We start from the raw sequence: 23,074 nt of genomic DNA, 5'->3' as shown, positions 1-23,074 counted from the left end.
TGGAGAAACTGAGGCACAGTGGGATGAAGTGATGTTACTGTGGGTCGCATAGTGTCTCAGTGGCAGAGCTGAGATTAAAATCCAGGAAGCTTGGTTCTGAGTTCTGTGTATTAATCCTTTCCTCAGCTACTTAATAGTGTTTATAGCTCTGTGCTTAACAGCCTTCCTGTTCAGGCAGGAGATTCCCATGTTCTGCTGGATGCACCTGTCTCTCACCCAATTCATTCTTCTCCCAGCATGTCCACCTGCTTCTGGTGGAAACAAACTAATCCCACTGTTCTGTCAAACACATTGCCTCAGGTAGTGCTGGACAATATCATTGCCAGACAGGTCACTGCATGATGCTGAAATTGGAAGAGGTGTGCATCTGGCTCAGCAATACAAACCAGTTGGCAGGTGTGAGAGTATTAGAGCAACAGCAGAGAATGATCTGGGCCTGGAAGACATTTTTCTTTTCCTAGCTGAGGGTGTCCTGTGGAGTCCAAATGATGACAGGGTGTTTCTGAATGGGAAGGAGGCAGACTGTAGTATAGCTTGCACTGATGTCATATAGCAGCTTTCTTACCAAGGATCCCATAACATTATCCAGACTTCCCAAACTGGAGCCAGACTTTCACAAGAGCTCAACCTCCAGCAGCTCCCATTGTTCTCTTCATTTGGGTGCCTAAATGATTGCTGAGTGCTTGTGAAAACCTGGCTGTAATATGCACACCACATACATAGTATGCATTGCTTCCCTCTGATACTGAAATGCAGCCATGTTAGCAGATGTTTAACAGAGCACAGCAATGCTGCTGTGCAAATGAAAAATCATATCTGTGATTGAAACTTCAGAATATTTATAGAGGCAGGAAAGCAGTTACCCTGATTGGAATTTGGGCAGGACACCAGAGCTAATCCTCTATCTCTTTGAAAAGTACCATGGGATATAGAATGGCTAGAAGTGATCAGGACCAAAAGAACTGCAGTCTATGGTGAGAGCGCATGTCTGGGAGTGAGGGACTCCTCAGCTCTAATTCCATTCTGACACTGATTCTGTGGCCTCAGACAAGTCACTTAACATGGCTGCTTCAGTTTCCCCATCTGTAAATGGCTCAGGTGTTGACACAGACCTCCCTCACAGGGGTGTTGTGATGCTTGTAAGTGTTTGTTTATAAAGTGCTTTGAAGATTAAATTGCTCTACAAGTGCAAGGATTAAGGCTAGAACCTACTTCTGCATCTGACCTGTCTCCAGTAGCATAGGTGCCACTAGCCCCACTGTGGGGCCTTAATTTGGAGGGAGGAGTACTGCTTACTGGCTCCCCAATGTTCCTCAATGCTCCAGCAGCAGTTAGGTGATCTTGGGACATATCCCAGTAGCTGAAATGAAAGTAGAGTGCTCGGGTGCATGGGACAGGCTTCTGCCCTTCCCAGGGTTAACTTGCTTTTACTTTTTGTTAAATTCTTCCAAAAAGTTACGTCCACTGAGTTCAGCATCATATGCATGTTATCCCCGAGTGCTGTGCTTATGCCTGGTGATCAGTCCCACTTATGCTGGGAAGCTGCTGCTATTTTGTTGGTCCTTACATTTGTCTGTTACAAATGGTTTTGGCATTTAGACAGGATCTGTTGCTGAAGTGAAAGAAGGTGAGGTGTTTGATGTCAGGTGCAGTTTGTTCATTGGCAAAGAGGTGGTTTGGAACAGAGTTTTGGTGGGTGGGTTAAAGTCAGACTGGTCTGTGCTGGGTTTGAGGTTTCCCATGTGATTTAGAGCACTAAAGCAGTAGTAGCCACCACACCATTGTGCTAAACATCCTGCACGTTCCTTTCACATCCCATAGCATCCTCCCCATAAGAACATAAGAACGGCCATACTGGGTCAGACCAAAGGTCCATCTAGCTCAGTATCCTGTCTTCTGACAGTGGCCAATGCCAGGTACCCCAGAGGGAATGAACAGAACAGGTAATCATCAAGTGATCCATCACCCATCACCCATTCCCAGCTTCTGGCAAACAGGCTAGGGACACCATCGTGCCCATCCTGGCTAATAGCCATTAATGGACCTATTCTCCATGAACTTATCTAGTTCTTTTTTGAATCCTGTTATTGTCTTGGCCTTCACAACATCCTCTGGCAAGGAGTTCCACGGGTTGATTGTGCATTGTATGACGAAATACTTCCTTTTGTTTGTTTTAAACCTGCTGCCTATTAATTTCATTTGGTGACCCCTAGTTCTTGTGTTATGCGAAGGAGTAAATAACACTTCCTTATTTACTTTCTCCACACCAGTCATGATTTTATAGACCTCTATCATATCCCCCCCTAGTTGTCTCTTTTCCAAGTTTAAAAGTCTTATTAATTGCTCCTCATATGGAAGCAATTCCATATCCCTAATAATTTTTGTTGCCCTTTTCTGAACCTTTTCCAATTCCAATATATGGTTTTTTAAGATGGGGCGACCACATCTGCACGCAGTATTCAAAATGTGGGCATACCATGGATTTATATAGAGGCAATAGGATATTTTCTGTCTTATTATCTCTCTCTTTCTTAATGGTTTGCTTTTTTGACTGCTGCTGCACATCGAGTGGATGTTTTCAGAGAACTATCCACAGTGACTCCAAGATCTTTTTTGAGTGGTAACAGCTAATTTAGACACCATCATTTATATGTATAGTTGGGATTATGTTGTCCAGTGTGCATTACTTTGCATTTATCAACATTGACTTTAATCTGCCATTTTGTTGCCCAGTCACCAAATTTTGTGAGATCCTTTTGTAGATCTTTGCAGTCTGCCTGGGACATAACTATCTTGAGTAGTTTTGTATCATCTGCAAATTTTGCCACCTCTCTGTTTACCCCTTTTTCCAGCTCATTTATGAATATGTTGAATAGGACTGATCCCAGTACAGATCCCTGGGGAACACCACAATTTACCTGTCTCCATTCTGAAAACTGACCATTTATTCCTACCCTTTGTTTCCTATCTTTTAACCAGTTTAAGCCATGAGAGAACCTTCCCTTACTTTGCTTAAGAGCCTTTGGTGAGGGACCTTGTCAAAGACTTTCTGAAAATCTAAGTACACTATATCTACAGGATCCCCCTTGTCCACATGCTTGTTGATCCCCTCAGAGATTTTGAGTAAATTGGTGAGGCATGATTTCCCTTTACAAAAACCATGTTGACTCTCCCCAACAAATTATGTTCATCTATGTGTCTGACAATTCTGTTCTTTACTATAATGTCAACCAGTGTGCCCAGTACTGAAGTCAGGCTTACCGGCCTGTAATTGCTAGGCTCACCTCTGAAGCCCTTTTTAAAAATTGGCATCACATTAGCTATTCTCCAGTCATTTGGTACTGAAGCTGATTTAAATGATAGGTTACAGACTACAGTTAGTAGTTCTGTAATTTCACATTTGAGTTCCTTCAGAACTCTTGGGTGAATACCATCTGGTCCTGGTGACTTATTACTGTTTAGTTTATCAATTTATTCCAAAACCTCCTCTAACGACACCTCAATCTGTGACAGTTCCTCAGATTTGTCACCTAAAAAGAATGGCTCAGGTTTGGGAATTTCCCTCACATCCTCAGCTGTGAAGACCGATGCAAAGAATTCATTTTGTTTCTTTGCAATGGCCTTATCGTCCTTGAGTGCTCCTTTAGCATTTGGATCGTCCAGTGGCCCCACTGGTTGTTTAGCAGGCTTCCTGCTTCTGATGTACTTAATTTTTTTTTCCTATTACTTTTTGAGTCTTTGGCTAACTGTTCTTCAAATTCTTTTTTGGCCTTCCTTCCTAATTATATATATTATATATATTATTCCTTCATTTGCCAGAGTTTATGCTCCTTTTTATTTTCCTCACTAGGATTTAACTTCCACTTTTTAAAGGATGCCTTTTTGCTTCTCACTGCTTCTTTTACTTTGTTGTTTAACCACAATGGCACTTTTTTGGTTCTCTGACTGTTTTTAAATTTGAGGTATACATTTAAGTTGAGCCTCAATTATGGTATCTTTAAAAGTTTCCATGGAGCTTGTGGGGATTTCACTTTTGGCACTGTACCTTTTAATTTCTATTTAACCAAGTTCCTCATTTTTGTGTAGTCCCCCTTTCTGAAATTAAATGCTACAGTGTTGGGCTGCTGTGGTGTTTTCCCTGCCACAGGGATGTTAAATTTAATTATATTATGGTCACTATTACCAAGCAGGTCCAGATCTAGTCACCTCATGGAGCAGATCCTATGCTGCACTTAAGACTAAATCAAGAATTGCCTCTCCTCTTGTGGGTTCCAGGCCTAGCTGCTGCAAGAAGCAGTCATTTAAGGCATCAAGAAACTTTATTTCTGCATCCTGTCCTGAGGTGACATGTACCCAGTCAATACAGGGATAGTTGAAATCTCCCATTATTATTGCGTTTTTTATTTTTATAGCCTCTCTAATTTCCCAGAGCACTTCACAGTCACTATCACCATCCTGGTCAGGAGGTCGGTAATATATCCCTACTGCTATATTCTTATTATTAGAGCATGGAACTTAATCCATAGAGATTCTATGATACAGTTTGGTTCATTTAAGATTTTTACTTCATTTGATTCTATGCTTTCTTTCACATATAGTGCTACTCCCCCACCAGCATGACCTGTTCTGTCCTTCTGATATATTTTGTACCCTGGAATTACTGTGTCCAATTGACTATCCTCATTCCACCAAGTGTCTGTGATGCCTTTTATATCAATAACCTCATTTAATATGAGGCACTCTAGTTCACCCATCTTATTATTTAGACTTCTAGCATTTGTATATAAGCACTTTAAAAACTTGTCACTTCATAGCTGTCTGCCATTACATGATGTAATTGAATGAGACTCTTTTTCATTTGACTGTTTCTCATCAGATCCTACCCATATTTTATCATCTTCCATCCTCTCCTCTTTACTAGGACATAGAGAATCTCCATTAATAGATCCTCCCCTAGGTGATGCCTCTGTCCAAACCACGTGCTCCTCTGCACCTGTCAGCTTTCTCCCAGCCCCTAGTTTACAAACTGCTCTATGACCTTTTCAATGTTAAGTCCCCACCCAAACCAACCACTGCCATGCTCTCCTGCAAGCCCATGCCCTTCCCTGCATGCTGGCATGGGGAGAGCTCCACAACCTGTCTACCCAGGGAGCACCTTGCCTTAGCATCACGCCTTACAGAAATTCCACAGCAGAGCCTGGGTTACTAGTAACTGTCAGTAATGAGGCTCACACTAGGAGAACATCCGTTGCCAGTGGCTGTATGAACAAACTCAGAGCAAAGGGAGCAGCGGGGAGAATGCAGGAAGCTGTCACTCCCCTCCCCAAATGTTCCTATTTGAAATAACTTTTTGCCAAGGTCCTCCTCCGACCTCCCACTTCCCTCCAGTCCACCTTGTGATTTAAATTACACATACTGCGCTTTACCCCCGGGGTCACAGAAGCTTTTCTAAACCTTCCCAGCTGAAATTCAATTTTCTAGCAGAGTTAAATTTTTCAGTTCAGAGTTGCATTTTGTTTTCCCCTGGCTGCTGTTCTGCATCAGGAAGATGGCCCCTGCTGGAGAAATGCACTTCAATCAAGGGGAGATGGCAGGAAGCAAAACTTTTTATAAACCATCTGGTGGAAATCATTTACTAGTTCATAACGGTGCTTGGGGAAGGTATTTTTATAGCTTGACACATTTTTTTAAATCAAAGCTGAATATCGTTTTTTTTTTTTTTTAAAATTCCAGTCTTGTGTAAGCCAAACTATATCTTTCTAATCAACTTTTTTACCTCCTAAACCACATTTTAAAGGATGCTTATAAAGACGTTTAAAGAGGTTTGGGTTGAATTAAAATATGTATATTTTAATATATAAAAATATATTTAAAAAAAATGTCAGGTTGTTGAACTCCTTGCACCTGGGGTAGATTTATTGTTGTTTATTTAAAAACACCAGAAAGGGCTATTGCTGCAGCTTCTCGCCTCACACAGTATCCAAAAGATAAATAATGGCTGAGGTTTGGGGACTGCTGCGCTGTTCTTGGCCATGATTAGAATCCCTCAGTAGTGGAAGTCCAGCATGTCCCTCTCCAACCTGGATTGAATTGAGGACCATAATCCCTCTGGAAAGAGCCTAATCCTCTGATAGAGAAAGGAACCCAGGGCAATCAGTTGTAGCAGTGTTGTTGTTGGTACTGGTGCTCCTGGAATTTTATTATTGCTGATTATTTCCATTTCATTTGGGCCTAGAGGTCTCAACCAGGATTGGGCCCCCATGTGGTAGGCATTGTACAAACATACCCTCTGTACTGCAGTTATGGGTGCGACTGCAGCTCAGTAGATAAACACAAACTAGCTTTAATCTAGCTAATGCGGGCACCAGAGTGGTAATGCTGCGGCAGCTTGCGCTTCAGCCTGGGCTGTCTGAACCCACCTGGCACCCTGGATGAGTATTGTTGGGCTAGCCTGTGCTGCAGTGTGCTTTTCCTCAGCTTCACTGCTTCAAAAGTACCAAAAGTACCAAGCTAGGTTAAAGCCAGCTCGGGTCTGTCTCCTCAAGCTGCAATCACTGGTTGGGCTTTCTGCATTGACGTAGGGAGACAGGGTCCCAGCCCCAAAGAGCTTGCAGTCTTTTTTTTTAAGGCAAGACCTATAAAAGGTGGGTGGAGAAACGGAGGCACTGGAGATGTGAAATGACATGGCTAAGGTCATGCAACAGGTCAGTTGCAGAATTGAGAACAGAGTAACCTGGGTATCCTGACTCCTAGTCCAGTGCCTCAGCCACTGGGCCATGTCTCCAGCAAGGCATACCAACATAAATCTAGGCCCTCGAGCTGAGATGCTGGAGACGACTGAACATTTTAAATTGACATTTTGCATACTTGCTTTCCATTATTGATAGAATAAACTACTCAGCACACATTTAAGGACACCTTCCTCCCCCACCCCTCGTGGAGTCAAACACTGCCAAAAGTTTGTTACTTAATAAAAAATTGCTACATAATATCTCCGAGTAATAGACTGATTTGTAGTTAAATCTTGATTAATTCTCTAGTTCTCCCATTAAAACCAGCCATTTGTATCTGGCCTTGGCTCTGATTGGCCTCTCCTGGCTCTCTGCCCCTGTAGGTGCAGGAGGAACAACTCTTGCTGCTCTTTCCTTCCAGCAGGGCATCTTCCTAGGATGGGGTGTGCCAAAGCAGTGGGGCTTCCGGCAGTGGGCAGCAAACGCCTGGTACACCGAGCAGGCTCTCCCAGTGAACCTTGTCTCATCGGCATCTGTCCTGTAATCGCCTCAGGGCAGAGCCCATTGTGCCTTGTGCAGCACTGAGCACCTGGTACCAATATTGTCTCCTCATTGTTAGTCAGTGTCCTACATGAATTAAATAATTAGCCTAGCTCCGGAGTAGAACAGGAATGACCCCGTTTGCTTGTGGTTGGCACTGGTCCTGCAGGAAGCTGGCCTGGTGTGTTGGAAGCTGCACCAATCTGGAGAGAGAGTTGGGAGGAGCAGTTTTAAAACCGATTAGTGTCGTGAACTGGAATCCTGCACTTCGTTCAGCTCATCTGTTAGCTTTTAAAGAGACTTTACTGTCACTGCGACTTAAAAACAAAGCGCTGGCTGAGGCAGAAAACGACCCATCCAAGTGAGGAGCAGTCGCTGATGTGGCCAAGTGCAGAGGTTTGCCAGGTGCTCCGCACTGTGAGTGCTCTAAAGCTTGTTGCTTCATCCCAGCAGCTCTGTGAGGTTATTTCCTTTGTTCAGGAAGCCAGTGCAGGAAGGATGCAGCAAGACGAAACAGGCATGGAGAAGAAGGGAAACACAGTTCTATTGGAGTATCAAAGTCAAGTGTATGCCAGCTCTGGGCTGTTAATCTGGCAGCTCCACGATGGCTGTCTGTAATACTAGAATTGCCAACAGTTCCATGAAACTGGGGCTCTGACTGGAGACTTGGAAGGTGTTTCCAAGTGCATTCTGGGATATTTAGGTGATCGTGTTAGGACTCGATTTAGATGGTGTCAGATGGTTGAGGGTTCAGCTGAGCAGCCGTACCACACTGAGGACCCATCCCTGCCCAAACCTCCCCTCCCTAACAAGTGCCCCCTTTATCTGCAGTTATCTTTGAGTGGGGAAAGGCCCAGGGACCTGCGCTATCTTCTCCCTAGAAGGTATAGCAAGGAGGAGCAGCAGGTGTCTTCAGGAGGCATGCCCCATGCTATTTCTATGGGGATAGTGCGGCTTGTGGTATGTCCCTGTTTTCCCTGACAGATGGGCCTCTGAGTTTCTCCCTTCTTGGTCTCTCGTGGGAGATGGGGCTGTATGGAGTTCCCAGTTATGGTTACAGTCTCCCCATCCCCCGCTGAATCCTTCTGTGCTCCCTTCCCACTCCCCAGTGTGTCTGTGTGTGTCCCACATCCCTGAGACATCAACTCACCCTTAAAAATAATTCCAGCTCCTCTGGAAAATAAATACATTAATCAGCCTTCCCAATGAATTCAGCCTCCCCACTCTCCATACAAACTCTCTGTGAACTTGATGAAACGTGTGGTGTAGATGGGACCTGAGCCATGCCAAAGCCATGGACAGCCCAAGTTATGTGCTTCACTGAGAGTCTGCCTATTTCCAATCCCAATGGACTGCACAAAGGTTTAGCACACTTAGGGGACGAGGGTAAAGTACTGTGCGTACTACAAAGTGTGACTTTGCTTTAGGTGATTTGGGGGACAACCGAGGAGGCCAAAATGTTCTCTACATGCTCTCCTGCCTCTTCCCTTCCCAAAGTTGTTGTTGTTGTTGTTGTACACTTATTAGTTGTTTGTTTGTATTGTGCATCTAGAGGCTTCCAGCTGAGACTGGTGTCCCATTGTGGTAGATGTGGTACAAACCTATCACAAAAGTACAGTCCTTGCTCAAAGAGCTTAGCATCTGTACAAACTTGTGCTGGAAAAGAATTGATTATGTGTCACCATGTGGGTGGGTGTTTTCTCCTCCTTGCCAACTGTAAATGTTTGCATTTGCACCCTTAGATTGTAAGTACTTTAGGGCAGGGTGTTCTTTACTTTGTATCCATTGAATATTGTAAAATGTCCTCTCAAGTTGCTGGGCCCTAGGTTTGAAGAACCCTATCAGAGCAGAACAAGCTGAGAAGTAGTGGCCGCCAAGCCACCAAAAGAGGCTTAAAATAAAAGTGCCATTTCACCCTGACTTAGAGCATCTCTAGTCCTTCTTGAATCCAGACAAAAACCCTGCAGAGTTTAAGATAAGGTTGCCAAGTTACACCTCCTTTTAAGGGTGTTATAATTAAATATCTAAAACTGCACAGCCCAGGGTACAGAGTCCTTGGTCTATAACCAATCACTCCTGACACCTTCTCTCCACCCCACTTTCTGTTGTGCCAGTGACGTCAACCTCAATGCCTCATTTATCTGCTTCTCTCATACCTTTCTCCATGTTTTCTTCCTTGTGCATAGATGCCCCATTTCAGAAAGCATCCCTTTTGAGCTCTGAAGGGGCTTCAGTCCCATTGACAAGAACAGGCCTCAAACACATGTGGAAAGATAAGCACATCCCTAAGTGCTGTCCTGAAGAGGGATGAACTCAAATCTATGCTTTCCTGAATCCGAGCGAGAACGTCCTCTTGATCTGGTTTGGTCTGCAAAGCCACCCTGTCATTTAAATCCCTTCTTGAGACTTGCTCCTTCTAAGACACCTACAAACAACTAGCAGGTTAAAATGTCTGCTTATTTACCTCATTTTTCTCATCAGTGAACTGCCTATTCACGTGAACATTAGGAGGGCAGGGATGTATTGACACTGGGATTGAAGCTGGGGATTGCTGGGGTGGGGGGAGTTGGGGAGTTTAATACCATAGTGATGGGCCTAACGTAAGAACCGAATAGGACAGGACATAAGTTGATCATAACCCGATCATTTGGCTTGTTGTCTCCCTTTCCCCTCCCCCTTGTTTGTCATTGTCTTTTCAGGCTGTGAGCTCTCCAGCACAGGGAATGGCTTCCTCTGACTTGGGGAATCACCCAGCGCACTGTGGACACTGTCATAATCTACATTCAGATTGAAAATCTTAGAGGAGGTGAGCGGGGCTTGGGGCAGCAGTAAAGCTGAGGTTGATATAGGATATGTCTACACTCAACAACAACAAAAAAGGTGCATTCTTAACTTGGCTTAGCTAACCTTGGTTAAAATAGCCTTGAAGACACAGCAGCACAGCCTCCAGCCTGCTAGCTAACCTTTTTTACATTTTTGGTATAGACATACCTGTGTTTGCAGCTGCTCCCCCTGTTCACATCTCTAGATAACAGGCCTGATTCTCATCTCAGAGCGGTCTAAATGTGGTGTAACTCCATTCCCTTGGGTGGGCTGGTTCCTGATTCACTCTGCTGTGAGCGAACTCCGACTGAGGCCAAAAGAGGGAGAGAAGATGTGAGCTAACAGCTTGCCTGTGAATTTAATATAAGAGAGAAGCTAAGAACTAGTGATGTGGATAGCAGGTAACTCCCCTCTCCTCCCTGAGCAAACTTGCATCTTTAAAGTTTTGTCTCTTTTGATCGTTAGTTTCTGGGAGTCTTGGAGGAGAGGTGAGGATGTTAAAGTATAAAGTGCTCTCGGGTAGAACTCTGGGAAATCACTGAAATCGATTGGAAGTTTATTGGGGCCTATTGTATAACTAGCCTTTTCTGCTGCATTTTTGCAGTTGCTGAATTGATTTTTCCAAGGGTAACGGAGGTTTTGGTTTTTGTCTCTCTCTCTCTCTCTTTACCTTTGCACAGTGGCTTTAGTGCAAGATGAGACCAAAATCAGAAGCTTGAGTTAGCAGGAAGGCATTTTCCATGGAGAGATGTGTGCGTGCAAAGGATGGAGCTAATTCTGCAAAGTGCTGACTGAGTTTAGCTCTCATTGACATCAAGGGAAGTGGAGGGCACTTAGCACCTTATAAGGAGGGGCTCAGCATCTCTCTGGATCTGTCCCAGCCTTCTTTTAGCTAACATTAACATTCTCTCCTATTCTACCCTCCCCCTTTCTTACTTCCATTTGGTTCCTTTGCTTTATAGCAAAGGCACTGTGCAGTTGCTGGAAAAGTCATCCACTGGGGATGCCCAGACTCTGGTGGAGCCTACAGAATGTGCAGTGAATTATTTAAAATGTACAGTTTGTAGACACACCGTATACTAAAATCCCACAAATCCAGAGGTTCCCCAGGGTGGTCCCCAGAACCAACGCTGCATTATCTGTTACCCTGAGGTCCTAGGGGCTGCTGCCCAGATGTACTGCTGGATTTTTGGAGATCCCCAGTGCTGCTGCCAGTTGCTGAAGCTGCATCTCTGTGACATGGCAGTACTAAAAGTGCAGTGCCATTTGCAGTTTGGTGATTGTTCTGTTTTGCCTTCCAGGTCAGATTTCTTTACAAGTAAAAGGATTGTGAACCAGATCCTCCACATGTGTAAACTGAGAAGAGTTCTTTTGACTTGCATGCACAAAATTACACCAGCTGAGCATCTGGCCCGGTTTGCCTAAAATGCAGTGTATGTCTACACAGCAGCTGTGAGGTGTGATGGTAGCACATATAGACATACTGAGCTAGCGCTGATCTAGGTAGGAGTACAGTGTAGCAATGCACTGCAGTCACACCTCTCGATTGCAGTGTAGGCACACCCTAAAGCCTGCAAACTCACCTTGGAATTGGGGGCTACAGCTGCATCTTTCACTGCTCGTGTGCATTACTGATAATACATTGTGCCCTTGCTGGATTCAGTGCAGAGCACAGGTGTAACTGATTGTCCTCTGTGGGCAGAGTTTGTTTCTTTGTGGTGGTCTTCGTCTTCTTGTGTTCACTATAGCATTAGCCTGAGGTAAGACTTGTGTTTTGCCCCGACCCTGAGTACATACAGGGAGCAGATCTGGTGGCCTTTGTTAGATAGTTGTTTTTCAGGGTTCTATACTCCCCCATCCTAAACAGAAGGGCCATGGAATTTGGCTGTGTGTGTGTGTGCGGGGGGTGGGGTGGGTGGAGAATGAAATGGAATTGTTGCTGTGGGGAGGTGGCTCAACTGTTCTCCCTCTTCTCCGCTTGGTGGGGTTCTCACCATATTGTGCTAGGGGGCTCGTAAGCTACTTCCACTCCCCTTTGTAGTTTGTCGTCCGTTCCTTTAGCCCTGCAGTGGCTCCCTGTGTGCTGCATCTTACGGTTGTTCAGCTGTTCAGTGGCTGGAATTGATGCTGTTGTCATTGGGCTCCTGGCTAATTCCCCATCTGCAGGCAGAAGGATTTTCCCACCCTTGTCAAACCTTGATTGTACACTCTTCCTTCAACCAAAAAGCTAAACAGCAGCTATTTGTAGGCTGTAATAGAGTTGACTCTGGCTTCTCTGCTTGCACTTTGCACCCTCATCAGGGGTCTGAACTAATGGGATGTGGCATGGCTGATAATCCTCAGCATCCTAGCCTGTCTTGCTTAGCTCTGATTTCCTAGTACTAAGCAGTGTTAATTGACAGTTATTAGTAAGGCTGGCAGAACTGTGTGGGGGATGGTGAGTCCACAAAGCAGGGTATTCCTTGGAATTTAATTTTGTTGTCCAGATTTAAAACAAAAATAAGTCCCTGGTTGCTGAATATAACCTTTGTTCTTCATTTCCTTTTGTATAACTCATTGCCCTCAACTGGGCACCTGAAAAATTGCTTCTCCCGGGTGGGAATTCTCCCTTCTCCACCCAAAGTGCGATTCACCTCCTGGTGGTGTTATGGGCACATCTAGCTGTGAGCATCTCAAAAGACTAACATCTCTCTCTGGTTGAATCCCAAGCCACAAACTGGTGCATTTAAAAGCACTGAGATGTAAATGCAAAACTACTGAATGTTTTAAAAACTAAAATACCAGGACAGAACCTTTTCATTTAGCAAAGCAGTATGGTAATCTGCAACCCTTTTGTACTGGTAAAGTGTGTTACAGAGAGAGGTGTTTCACAAAAGAATTACACTTCTGACTTTTTGAATGTGTTAAGTTTCAGTGTGAAAGTGAGCAAAGTGTCGAGGATGCTGTTTAGAACGGGCAGGCTGCGGCTGTACAAAACTACAGCTCTGTCTGTGCACCTCAGCTGTGCTCTGCGTATAGTGGCATCTCCATTGCAAAGTCGCCAGTGGTAGTTTTGTAAAACAGACAAACACGCACTGTGAACTACATGCAGATTGAATTAATTTCACTTCTCTCCTAAGCCACATTTGCACCCTGGCCTCTCCAGGAAAAGACTTGTACACACTAGGGACTGATTCAAAGCCCACAGAAGTCAATGAAAAGATTTCTATTGACTTCAGACCAGGCTCAGTGCTACCTATGCCTGGTACTCTGCTCCCAGTGCCTGATACATTAATATCCCGCAGAATTTAATGTAACATTTTGCAGCTCCCCTCTGGCCATGGTGGTGGTGTTTGCCCATAAATTACATCTCATGCCAGCACAAATCAGGGACTGCAGTTGCATTTGCAAAAAGGAAAAAAAAATGTATATAATGGGGATGGGCAAACCTCTGCCGGTCTGCAGCTTTTGTCTGAGTAAAAATGTAGAGATGTGGATGCTCATCTGAAATCCATCCAAACTTCTATGTTTTGTTCTTTGTGTGTGTGGGGTGTGTGTGTGTGTGTGGAGGGTTGGGTCTAGAGTCTTTCAGTGAGATTTCTGAGGTGTCTTGGTATTGATCGGTCTAGGAACACTGCAAGAACACTATCCCGTGAGACGTTAGCTATTGGATGAAACAAGGTAGAGATGTGGGGGGAGATGGTTAAAACTAACCATGTGTTCCCCATCTCTCCTCCCCAGTTTTTTCAGCCTCCAAAAATTGTTTGGATCTCTGAGATTTCAGAAGCTGGTTTTGGGTGAGTCCCTTGCCCAAAACCAGTTCACACATCTCTAATCCCAAACCCTATGTTTATGTATTTGGTTAGTTTTGATTATCCTGTACTTTGGAGGGGGGGTGAGTGTGGGGGTGGGGCTGGTGGTATGCACTAGAATTTATAACCACTATTTTCCTTAACGTTAATTGTGATTTACATCCCAAATTACAGCCTTTAATTAAAACCCACTGCTAGGGAGAGGAAGAGGAAGATACTTGGCTAAGATATCAGTGACATCCTTGGGTTGCGGAGCTGAATGGGGCGGAACAAACACACCTGGTGGTTGTCTGCTCCAGTGGCACTAATGGGCTGTAGTGGAGTATCCGACTGAGATGTGATGATGCTCCACTCATGTGCTGAAATGTCCGTACACATGGACTTTGTTTCCTAGTTTGTTTGTTTGTTTTTTAGATCGCTGGATAGAAAACTGCAGAGGCCTCTCCTGGGAAAGTCAAGGACCCTTCCCAGCATTCCTCAGTCCCCTGTCCTCAGCAGGATTCCTCTTTTGGATTCAAAATTGTATAGGGAGGAGATGCCAGAGCAGAAGCAGTACAAGAACCACTCTGCCTCAGACTGTCAGAAAGGGTGCACAGTGCCCTCTGCTGGTGAGTTTCAGTAAATGTTGGTGTGTTTGCATGTTTCTGTCTTGAGGAGGTTTTTAAAATCCTAACAAACATTCTTCCCAAACCCCCTCCAAATAAGCCTCTTTAAGAAATCAGCCACCATGGGATTTATCACACTAAAATCATAATCACCCTTGTTGCTTTGTCCATTCCTTAGCATTCCTTTCAACCTATTCAGACAACTTCCCCTCCCCTTAGTATGTTGGTGGTAGAAATGCATTGAAAAGTCTTGAAAACCAAATGAGAGGCTCAGTGACTTGATAATGCAGCATACAAGCCTTTTGACTCTGGGTCACTGCATCAGCTACAGTCTGGGTCAGAAGGGACCAAAGCAAATGTCACCGCCATCTGATGAGTCTTTGGCCTTGCAAAATGAAATGGGGTGTCAGTCCTTTTCGTAGTGGACTAAATGTTTACAGCATGACAAACATCACGGTGGCTGGAACTAATTAGCAGCTTCGTCAGCAGCCTTGGCAGAGAAACAAGCCTCTCCCATCAATCCTAGGCTGAGGTGGCACTACACAATTTGCCGTTGCAAACGTCTGCCAGGTTTGGAATGCACCTTGGCCTTTGTCTATTCTGAGAATTTTGTCACATTCTCCCACCGTTGAGCTAATCCTGCTGCAGCTCCACCTGCTAGCAGCGGTGGGGGCCCTAATATGCAGTGGCCACTGTGTTATCTAACCCTGCTCAGACCCAGCAGGCTTAGTGATAGTTAGTGTATATTAGTGCTCCCACCATTGCTAATGCTGGTGGAGTTGCACAGGGGCAACTACATAATAGGAGAATTTGATAAAAACTTCATTGTAGACAGGGCCTTCCATTTTCCAGTGTTGCCAGTCCAGCACTAAATGCAACCCAGAGAAAACTGTTCCCTCCCCCAGCATGCTTACATTTCTAAAATATATAATCCCCACTGCCAGACCTCTGCAAACTGACAGTGGAATCTTTCCTCAAGCCCTGGTTCAGTATTTATGCTCTAAACTCTGTGTTTTTCTTGCTGGCATTGCTAGTTCCCTAGGTAGTTGTGTGCAAACAGAAGCTTATAAATGGCACCATTCCCTTGGACCGGTTCTCCTGAGTATACAGAAACTGGGGCTCAGTGTCTCATGATATCAATGTCCATAGAATATCAGCGTTGGAAGGGACCTCAGGAGGTCATCTAGTCCAACCCCCCTGCTCAAAGCAGGACCAATCCCCAGCTAAATCATCCCAGCCAGGGCTTTTGTCAAGCCTGACCGTAAAAACATCTAAGGAAGGAGATTCCACCACCTCCCTAGGTAACCCATTCCAGTGCTTCACCACCCTACTAGTGAAAAAGTTTTTCCTAATATCCAACCTAAACCTCCCCCACTGCAACTTGAGACCATTGCTCCTTGTTCTGTCATCTGCCACCACTGAGAACAGTCTAGATCCGTCCTCTTTGGAACCCCCTTTCAGGTAGTTGAAAGCAGCTATCAAATCCCCCCTCATTCTTCTCTTCTGCAGACTAAATAATCCAAATTCCCTCAGCCTCTCCTCATATGTCATGTGCTCCAGCCCCCCTAATCATTTTTGTTGCCCTCCACTGGACTCTTTCCAATTTTTCCACAACCTTCTTGTAGTGTGGGGCCCAAAACTGGACACAGTACTCCAGATGAGGCCTCACCAGTGTCGAATAGAGGGGAATGATCACATCCCTTGATCTGCTGGCAATGCTCCTACTTATGCAACCCAAAATGCCGTTGGCCTTCTTGGTAACAAGGGCACACTGTTGACTCATATCCAGCTTCTCGTTCACAGTAACTCCTAGGTCCTTTTCTGTAGAACTGCTGCCTAGCCTCTCTGTCCCTAGTCTATAGCAGTGCATGGGATTCTTCTGTCCTAAGTGCAGGACTCTGCACTTGTCCTTGTTGAACCTCATCAGATTTCTTTTGGCCCAATCCTCTAATTTGTCTAGGTCCCTCTGTGTCCTATCCCTACCCTCCGACGTATCTACCACTCCTCCCAGTTTAGTGTCATCTGCAACCTTGCTGAGGGTGCAATCCACGCCATCCTCCGCCATATTTAGGCTGTCCTCCCATACTGACTTCTGTCATGAGCACCTGAGTCTTCTTCTCAGGCCCTCAAATCTGTAAGTTCTCCCTGTGATGGTGGTGCCTGGAGGAAGACCTGGGATAGGGCATAGGCTGCCCTCTCCCCAGGTAAGGGTTGATAATGGGGAAGTGATCCGCATGAGGTCAGTGCCCCCAGGTGGAAAATAAAGTAGCTTATAAACAGACTGGAATTGAGAGTAGTTGGCTATGCTCTGCCAGTCCTCAGGATTTCATTAGTCATCAACTGGCATTTGTTCACATGCACAGACTTCTTGTGGTTTAGCTGGATAAACAGTCTTTGTTGGGCAGTGAAGCAAGTGAAGCATCTAGCAGGAGTCATTTGTGCACAAGAGAGATTTTATCTTCAAAGACCTCAATGGCCTGGCCCCAGGGTATGTAAAAGATCCTCTAAAACTCCAGAGTGAGGACCGTGGCCAACAGCTTCACCTCAGGTCCAGTGGAACTTTTTACCACAAAATAAAGCTTCTGGAGCTTTCTTGGGAGCCAGTCTGAGTCTGTGGAACAAACTCAGGCATGAACGACCATCACAAACCTCACCACCACCTTCTCAAACTGCCAGGCACACTTCTTCCACCTGCCTTCACTGACATAAATACAGAGCAGCATGGACATTAAAAAAAATCCCTACAACCTAAAACCAAACCCTACCAAAACAAACACTCCACTGCACATGGAATTGCCACCGTGAGGAAGGGATAAGAGAGAACAAACCATGCAGGAGAGAGGTTAGTCAGGTCACTCTATGCACTGTTGGAAGGTGCTCAGTTCCTCTGGTGATGGCATGGGTTTTCATACTTGATATAAAATAGAACAGAGAGAAACCTTTTAGTCAGTGTATTGAGAGCTGTAGTATTCTGGTCAGATTGCTTTTTTGGCTTTGTGGCACCCAGTGGGAAATGGCTAATTAGGTACCCATTGAGCCCAGAAAGGTACAATAGTGATGGGGGGGTGGGGGGAAGAGAGAACCTTCCCTTTGTGGTGACTGGATTCTTGGTACGCTAATCTGAATTGCAATTTGGCAAGGTTAACAGTTAATAAATTAGGCCTTAGAGCTCCTTTTATCCACTAATATCAGAGTGCTCTGCAAACTTTAATACGGTGAACTGAACCTCACAGCAAAGCACTCCTATGGGTACGCTAGTATCATTATCTTTTTATAGATGGGGGAAATTGACGCCGAGAGATTTAAGTGGCCTGTCCAAGATCGCACCAAGTCATCACCAGAAATGGGAATAGAGCCCAAGAGCACTGACTCTCCACCTAACACCACCAGCTTTAATGATTTAGACCATTTTGTCTTGCTTGTGTTATCAGCCCGTTCAATTTGAAGTTGTCTAGCCAAGACTTCCCCCAGATAACCAGAGGTATCTCGCAGCATGCAACAAGTCAGTCTGGTGGGTTGGCTTGTCAGGAAACCCGTAGTTCACATTGGCTGGGAAGAATCTCCCAGGGAGATGGCAGGACAGAATCACTTTGTAGTCCAATAGGATGCTCCAGCCGTCTTTGGCCAGCCAGTATATTCCTCAGCTCTTCACTCTCAAACTGCCAGTGATTCCATCCAGCTTTTGGAGCGAGTGCCTGGGCTGAAGGAGGGGACATGCCCAGGACATGCCGAGACCTCTGTGGGAGTGATGTCTGGCTCCATAGGGAGGTCTCGGACAGTCTTGGCTGGAGACAGTTGGTCCCGTGCAGAGGGCCTCAAGGAGGGAAAATGGAGTAGGGCACCTGGTTCCACCAAAAAATGAACAAGTTAAACCAAGACTGCAGGCCAGACAGATATGCAGAATTGTTTCAATGGGGAGAAATGGTAAGCGAGCCTTCCTGTTGTTGAAAAGCAACTTCCTGTTTTAATGTAGCCCGGGAGGCAGCCAACTTTCCTGCCGAGCCAGCTTTGGGCTTTGTAGGGATCCAGTTTTGTTCCGTTTCCTTTCCCTTAATTTGTAAAGTTTCATCCAATGAGGCATTGTCTAGGGGAGCGAGAAAGAGCCGTGACAAGCACTGGGCACACTCCTCCTGTCTATCCGTGGAACCCTTGATGGAGCTGTGCTCTCTCCCCGGCTATTGGACTAGCTGGGAAATTCCTCATGGCCATGAGGACTGGAATATAGCAGGATGCAGACCTGGACAAACAGTTGCTGTTAGAACAGTGGGTCATGATAATTCCAGTTTAGACCAAATGATTATACCCCTGGCATCACATTCTATAGCACTCTGCGAGATTTCACACTCCCAGCAGCTTGTCTCTGGGGAATGAGTCTCCTTTCTCTTGGGCCTACCATGGCTTCCTTGTCCTTACTTGTTGTTTCTGTGTCTTTGGAGGGAAATTGATTTTGGTCTTGTCTTTCCTTGGTTCTGCCATGGGAGGGGGCTGTCCCTAAACCCTGTCAGCTCTGTCCTGCACCAGAGGCGGCTGTCTCCATGTTTTATGTCTAACCTCCCCAACTCCCTCTGTCCCACATCAAGAGGGATTTATGTTTCCAAGCTCTGCAGCTCCCCCTGCCTTACATTGGGAGGGGGCTGTAGCCATTTGTTAGCTCTTCCCCTGCCTCCCCCCATTCCATGCTGGGCTCACATTGTGCTGAGCTCTATTGAGAACCTGTCCATGTACTTTGGTGCCTCAGGGTCTGTGTACACTGGAGCTGGATGTATTTTTTCCAGCTCAGTAGTTATACAAGCTACAAATACCAGTGCAGCTGCAGTGGGGCGAGTGGCGGGAGAGGCTAGATGCTCTAGCATGTACCTAGAGTCTCAGATGGAATCATACTTGGGGCCACCAACCCTTCCTGCTCTCCACACTGTAGGGGGTATGATTTACACTAGTGTAAATCAGGAGCAACATGATTGAGCTCAGTGGGGACAGCAGAGTAAGACCTTCCCCACCCAATCCCTGTGTGTCCACATCTTGGCTGGAGGATAGGGAGAGAGGAGGAGCTGTATGCCTGGTGTAACCTTGGCTAGGTGGGAAATAATCTTTACTCAAATAAAAAGGTGGCACAGATCACTTCCTCCAGGAGAATGAGGGGAACAGGGAGGGAAGTCACGAATCCATCCCAAGGCTGCTCTAGGACATGCAGCTGGCTGCTGTCCCTTACACCAGGCATGTAGCAAAGGCCTAGTGGAGAAAAACCTATGTAAAACTGGTGTAAATGAACCCAGAATCAGGCTCAGTAAGTCCATGCTATTTAATCCTATTTCCCTGCTCTTTGGAACATGAGAGCAGGGGAGTTTCTCCAAAATGGATAAATCTCAGTGGATCTTGGTTCCCCATTTTTTGCAATCCTCTCATTTTGTCTTTACAGCACAGATTCCCCGAAATTAACAGAGGTTGTAGGTAACCAGATTCAATCACTTTAAATTGGAGTACTCTGAAGCAGCAGGTACCAGCAGTCAGGGCAGAGTTGCATTGCGGGCAAAGGAATTGAATAGCAGGGTGTGCTGCAAGCTTACTTTAGGGGCACAGAACCTGGCTACAAGGGAGCTGCAGGTGATGAGTGATTCATTAGCGGAGGTGTGGAGAGGAGTGCAAACTGTGCCTGACAGCAGTGTGTCACTTGTCATACCGCTCGCCTGGCCTCCCGATATGTGTTTGAAAAGGACAGGTAGCCTTGCAAGGAGATCCAGGCTAGCTCTCCTCTGTGCATGGCTCAGGTGGTAAGTTGAAATTGTTGGGGTCTGCCTTAAAAAAGGAGGCTTTTCTTTTGTGTATCCTCAGCTTGGTTGTTTTGTCATGCCATTTCCTGCTTCTCTCCCAGAACAATATTATACAGTGGAAGAGTGAATCTGGGCTTAGATTGATGTGTTTATGCGTTGAATAATCACAGCTTTCAAACAGAAGTTCCTGTGTTGTATGAGTTGACATTTGGAGAGGAGCAGCAGTAGCTTATTAAATTTAAAATGGGTGTAAAAAATGGAATATATTGCTCTTCAGCTTGTTTCATAGTTAATATTTTAACCTCCGCTCTCCCCGAAACATCCCTTCTTCAAGCTGAGTTTCTGGTTGTGTGCTCTAATTCAGTGGCAGGACTCTGCACAGTATGCACTGTCTTTCTGCTTTAAACAAGTCTAGGGGCTTAGGGAACAGGCTTGCTTGTTACAATAGACACCAGAATAGCTGGACACAGTTTGGGCAGCAATGGATTTTAGACAGTATATCCTCTCTCTCATGCTGCTAGCTTCATATAAAACTCCATCCCAAGTCTGCTCTGAGACATTCAGCTGCCTGCTGTCCCTTACACAGGGCATGCAGCAAAGGCCAAGTGGAGAAAAACCTATGTAAACAGTCCACTTTGTTGCTGTTTTGTGGCTGGTTTTCACCTCAGGGGCTCATCTTCTGGTAGAACTATAAGCGATTTGCCCTTATTCCTGGCCTTTATAAGGGCAAGAGCACTGTTGGTCTAAGGCTTTGGAGTCTCCAAAGGGGGAATACGAATGATTGTTGCAGGAGGGATGACTAACAGGAGGAGAGAATTTCTGATGGAGAATCATTCTGTTTATATTTAATGCCTAATAATTGGCAACTTTATTTTTATTGGAATTGAGCAAGTTTTATTTTTTAATTATTTTATTATTAAGAAGTAAATGATTATGGTTTGGGTTGGGAAAAACGGGGGATGGGAAGCAGAGAAAAAATCACTGTTTGCCAAATGTAAAAAGACAAGTTTGGCAAGAAAATACATGTGATAGCCAAGCTACTTACAGCATAACAGAACGGTGATGTTATAAAGGCATTTAACAGCATGTTTCGTTACTTTTTTTTTTTTTTTGCACTGAAATAGACAAGCCTATTAAAAGTATCTACTTTTTTGTTTTTCAAATTTGTTTTCCTCTGTGGCAGGCTCTCTCTTTTTCACCATATCCCATCTTTCACAAGTGTTCCAGCCACACTGAGCTCTTCTTCAGGTCTGGGAAATGTGCTCCCAGCGTCACAGCAAAATGGAACAGATTGTTTAATTTTAAGTAGAATCATAGAATATCAGGGTTGGAAGGGACCTTAGGAGGTCATCTAGTCCAACCCCCTATTCAAAGCAGGGCTAATCCCCAAACAGATTTTTACCCCAGATCCCTAAATGGCCCCCTCAAGGATTGAACTCTCAACCCTGGGTTTAGCAGGCCAATGCTCAAACCACTGAGCCATCTCTCTGCCCTCCACCCCCTGTAGTTAAATTCATTACTGTGCTAGAGACTAAAAATCATGGACTGAAAGAGACATTGGATTTCTGGCTTATTACAACAATCTGTAACCCTCTAACCCCCTCTTTTTGGGCTATGGACTGCAGAGGTGTTAAGGGACCATTCAAGGTCCGTTACAACATGTGCTAACTACTTATGCTAAACAATCTGCTCCACCTTGTGTTTTGCTGTGACGGTCGGAGTATCTTGGCTCAAAAACTTCTCTCTCTCACCAACAGAAGTTGGTCTAGTAGAAGCTTTTATGTCACCCACCTTGTCTCTCTTGTACGTGTTACCTGAGGCATACAAAGGCTAAGTGACTTGCCCAAGGTGTCACAGTTAGAGCCAGGTCTCCCAAGTCCCACTCTAGTGCTTTAAGTACAAGACCATACCTCTGCTCCTTTCATTAGGGAATACAGTGCACAAAGCCCTAGTAAACATGCTGCAGGGAACAGTCCTTCCCTGCCTGCAGAATGGGTTAGAGAATGGCCTGTTTTTTCCATCTCTGATTTGGCAGCGGCTTTTTTGTGTGTTCTGGTTCCTTGGTGGCTGAGAGCGAGCGGCATCCTCCAAAGCACCGTACACGGAACCCTTCTGACTTATGGGGAGCTGGTCACCTGACGTGCAGCAACAAATGACATATCGGGAGATTCACCGTTTGCGGAGAGCCAAGGCAAGGCCCATGCGCCCCTTACCCTGGGTGGGACATAAGCAGAGAGCATAGGCCAGGCAAGGGCTCCTCCCTACTGGGCTGGATTTCACCCAGAGTCCATAAGGTTGGGTGTATTTAGAATGATTACTAGCTTTGTCTTACTCTTAAAGCTTCCCACTGGATCAGCCGTGGTCCCGAGGTTCCATCCCAACCCAATGAGTGCTCCATTTATGCTCCCTTGCCCTCAAATCCTGCTGTCTTTTGCAGCACTTTTGTGCGGAAGGGAGAGAATTAGCTGTGATGTGGGAGCCAAGCGCCATGCCTTCCAGCTTCCTGCCCCCTTCTAATGCTGGATTTCTGTCTCCCTTCCTACAGGGGAGGCCTGGCAGCTGGAAGACGATTGTGTGGAGCCTCCTGGGGATACCGCTCCCCGGCCCCAGCTCTGCACTGCCATGGACGAGGCCCCATTCAGCCACTTCCGGACGCACTCCTTCTACATGAGGAAAAGCCTGTCTATGGACAACCACCTGAGCTCCCTCAGCTACTCTCTCCACCCGTCGGAGACGAAGGCTGATCGTGTCAAAACCAAGCTCAGGAGGCAGTTTGTGAGTACTTGATGAGAGGGGTTGCTCCCCCTCCCCAAATT

The 23,074-nt window shown here is 45.5% G+C and overlaps 1 protein-coding gene across 10 annotated transcripts in view; it reads left to right on the top strand.

Annotated features, from left to right (window-relative positions):
* The window catches only part of LOC123344354 (ankyrin repeat and fibronectin type-III domain-containing protein 1-like), a 596,720-nt gene that overhangs the window by 185,422 nt on the left and 388,224 nt on the right, over positions 1 to 23,074 (top strand). For 8 of the 10 annotated variants that reach the window (XM_044980488.1, XM_044980475.1, XM_044980476.1 and 5 more), the window contains 2 exons: positions 14,300 to 14,493; positions 22,804 to 23,033. In XM_044980488.1, coding sequence (XP_044836423.1) covers positions 14,300 to 14,493; positions 22,804 to 23,033 — 424 coding nt within the window. Of the gene's footprint in view, positions 1 to 9,970; positions 10,078 to 14,299; positions 14,494 to 22,803; positions 23,034 to 23,074 lie in introns of those variants that run through there. The other 2 variants (XM_044980482.1, XM_044980486.1) reach the window with 2 other exon arrangements.

The sequence above is a fragment of the Mauremys mutica genome, chromosome 11 (genome assembly GCF_020497125.1).
Source record: "Mauremys mutica isolate MM-2020 ecotype Southern chromosome 11, ASM2049712v1, whole genome shotgun sequence".
In the NCBI taxonomy this organism is placed as follows: Eukaryota; Metazoa; Chordata; order Testudines; family Geoemydidae; genus Mauremys; species Mauremys mutica.
Note: the sequence above shows the minus strand (reverse complement) of the source record. Positions and strands in the feature narration are given on the sequence as shown.